General features: G+C 45.5%; 1 protein-coding gene across 1 annotated transcript in view; it reads left to right on the top strand.

The window, feature by feature from the left end:
* Positions 1–6: 6 nt before the first annotated feature.
* The window catches only part of LOC102201707 (uncharacterized), a gene marked incomplete at its 3' end in the record, with an annotated part of 5,162 nt that continues 3,367 nt past the window's right edge, over positions 7–1,801 (top strand). The window contains exons 1-2 of the mRNA XM_005755654.1: positions 7–110; positions 219–418. Coding sequence (XP_005755711.1) covers positions 33–110; positions 219–418 — 278 coding nt within the window. The remainder of the gene's footprint in view (positions 111–218; positions 419–1,801) is intronic.

Here is a 1,801-nt window from a genome sequence, read left to right as displayed (position 1 = left end):
AGCATCAAGAAAAGCTGTTTGGGCAGGCTCACATGCCTGGTGGCTTCAGTGCAGCTTGCAGCAGCCCCGTCACACAAAAAACAAATGATCAGAAGGCCTGCTATAGACCTGTAAGTGTGTTTAAAGAGCTTTAGTTTGTGTAGTCAAAGTTGTGTTGTTTTTTGTTTTTTTTTTTTGTTTTTTTTTCTAAAAGACAAATCACTGTTGTTATTTGAAAGGGACTGCCACTGTGCCAGCTGAATGAAGATAGGTACTCATTCCAAACGGGCAGCTGTGCAGCTGTGTGCAAGGAACCAGCCGGCCTGGTGAGCGTTTCTCTGGACACGGACCTCGGGGTATGTCGACAGAGGAGAAAGCCTGAGCCCTGGAACCAGATTTTAGGGCTACAAGGCCAGAGTGCAGACTTCAGTCCATCACAGTAAGTATGCATCTTCTTTCACTGAGTCTTCGACTTAGGGCAGTGTTTTTATTGAGTAGGTGTGAGTCATGTCAGGACCTGGTCCTGTCCAAACTCTTCATACTTGAGACGTTCTTGGATCCTGTTCAGTAATGTTGCTACGGTATGCTGAGCTCTACTAATCGCTGAGAATTGTTGTTATGTGTTGCATCCTTCTCCCAATGTTGCTCAATCTTCAGCCTTGGTGAGGCTCTTACTGCTTCTGTCTCTCTGGTGTACCTTTTCGAGCTGGTAGCCAAGGTTTAGCAGTTTCTAAGGCCACAGGTGTGGACAGTTCTTAGGCCCCGCTTTTTACATTGCACCTTCCTGCAGTTCCGACAGTTAGCTTACTTCCCTTCATGCTCCATCTCCACTGAGGACACTGTTCTTTGTGGCTGTTCATCATAGGATGGACTAGAATAGCCCTTTATTGTCAATGTACATGTAAAATGAAATTATGGGTGTTCCACACCAACCCTGCAGGAATAAAATAATAAGACATTAGGAATAAATGACAAACAGGAGAAATGTAGACAAACTTCTTGAACAAAGTTCTTGGAAACAGTGCAAAGGACTTCGTCTGAGTATAGATTGTATGCGAGTGGCCTGAGTGATGAGCGTTACTCAGACTGTGGCTCAGATTGGTGAGGTGAGTGGGGCTAGTATTTGTTAACAGTCCAGGTGAAGAAGCTGTTAGTGAGTCTGGAGCCTGATTGACCTGAGGTGCTGACCAGACGGTTCACACAAGTGGTGAACGGGTGCAAGGAGTCACCTGTGAGGGCCCTGCTTTTCCTGAGACAGAAGGATCTGGCGGTGGCCTGCAGGGGTGGCAGAGGGTAGCCAGTGACTTTTTTTTTTTTTTTGGGTGGTATTAATTACCATATAGCCAAATACATTGTGACAGTGGCCGTTGACCGTAATGCTGCATTCACATCTTCTGGTAGACTTTCATCAGGTACTTTACGTAGGCTTGGTAATCAGCCACTGAGGATCCAAGTTTCCAGCTTAGTCATAAACTTCAGGTCAGCTGCTCTTGCATTCAACAGCAACCCACCAGTTGTTCTTAGAGCTTGGTAACCAATCTTGGAGGGTGGGGATGTTGATTTCTCAACCCTTGAGCTGATGTCCTGGGTTCCCTTTGCTGTAGCATTTGTGTTGTACCTCATCAATCTCTAGTTGTGATAGCAGTTGCTTCTTCTGGATGTTGGAACATTGAGCTACTAGTCTCACCCTTAGTCTAGATGTTTGGTGTTACCAAAGCCATAAGTTCCACATCCTCTTCATGTAACCCCTTCCCCTGGGATTACATGCATGGTAGCATTAAAACAGCTATTCAACACCTCACACAGACCTTGTTAATATGAG

This window comes from Pundamilia nyererei, unplaced genomic scaffold (genome assembly GCF_000239375.1).
Source record: "Pundamilia nyererei isolate P.nyererei 1_Seehausen unplaced genomic scaffold, PunNye1.0 scaffold02391, whole genome shotgun sequence".
Lineage (NCBI taxonomy): Eukaryota > Metazoa > Chordata > Actinopteri > Cichliformes > Cichlidae > Pundamilia > Pundamilia nyererei.
Note: the sequence above shows the minus strand (reverse complement) of the source record. Positions and strands in the feature narration are given on the sequence as shown.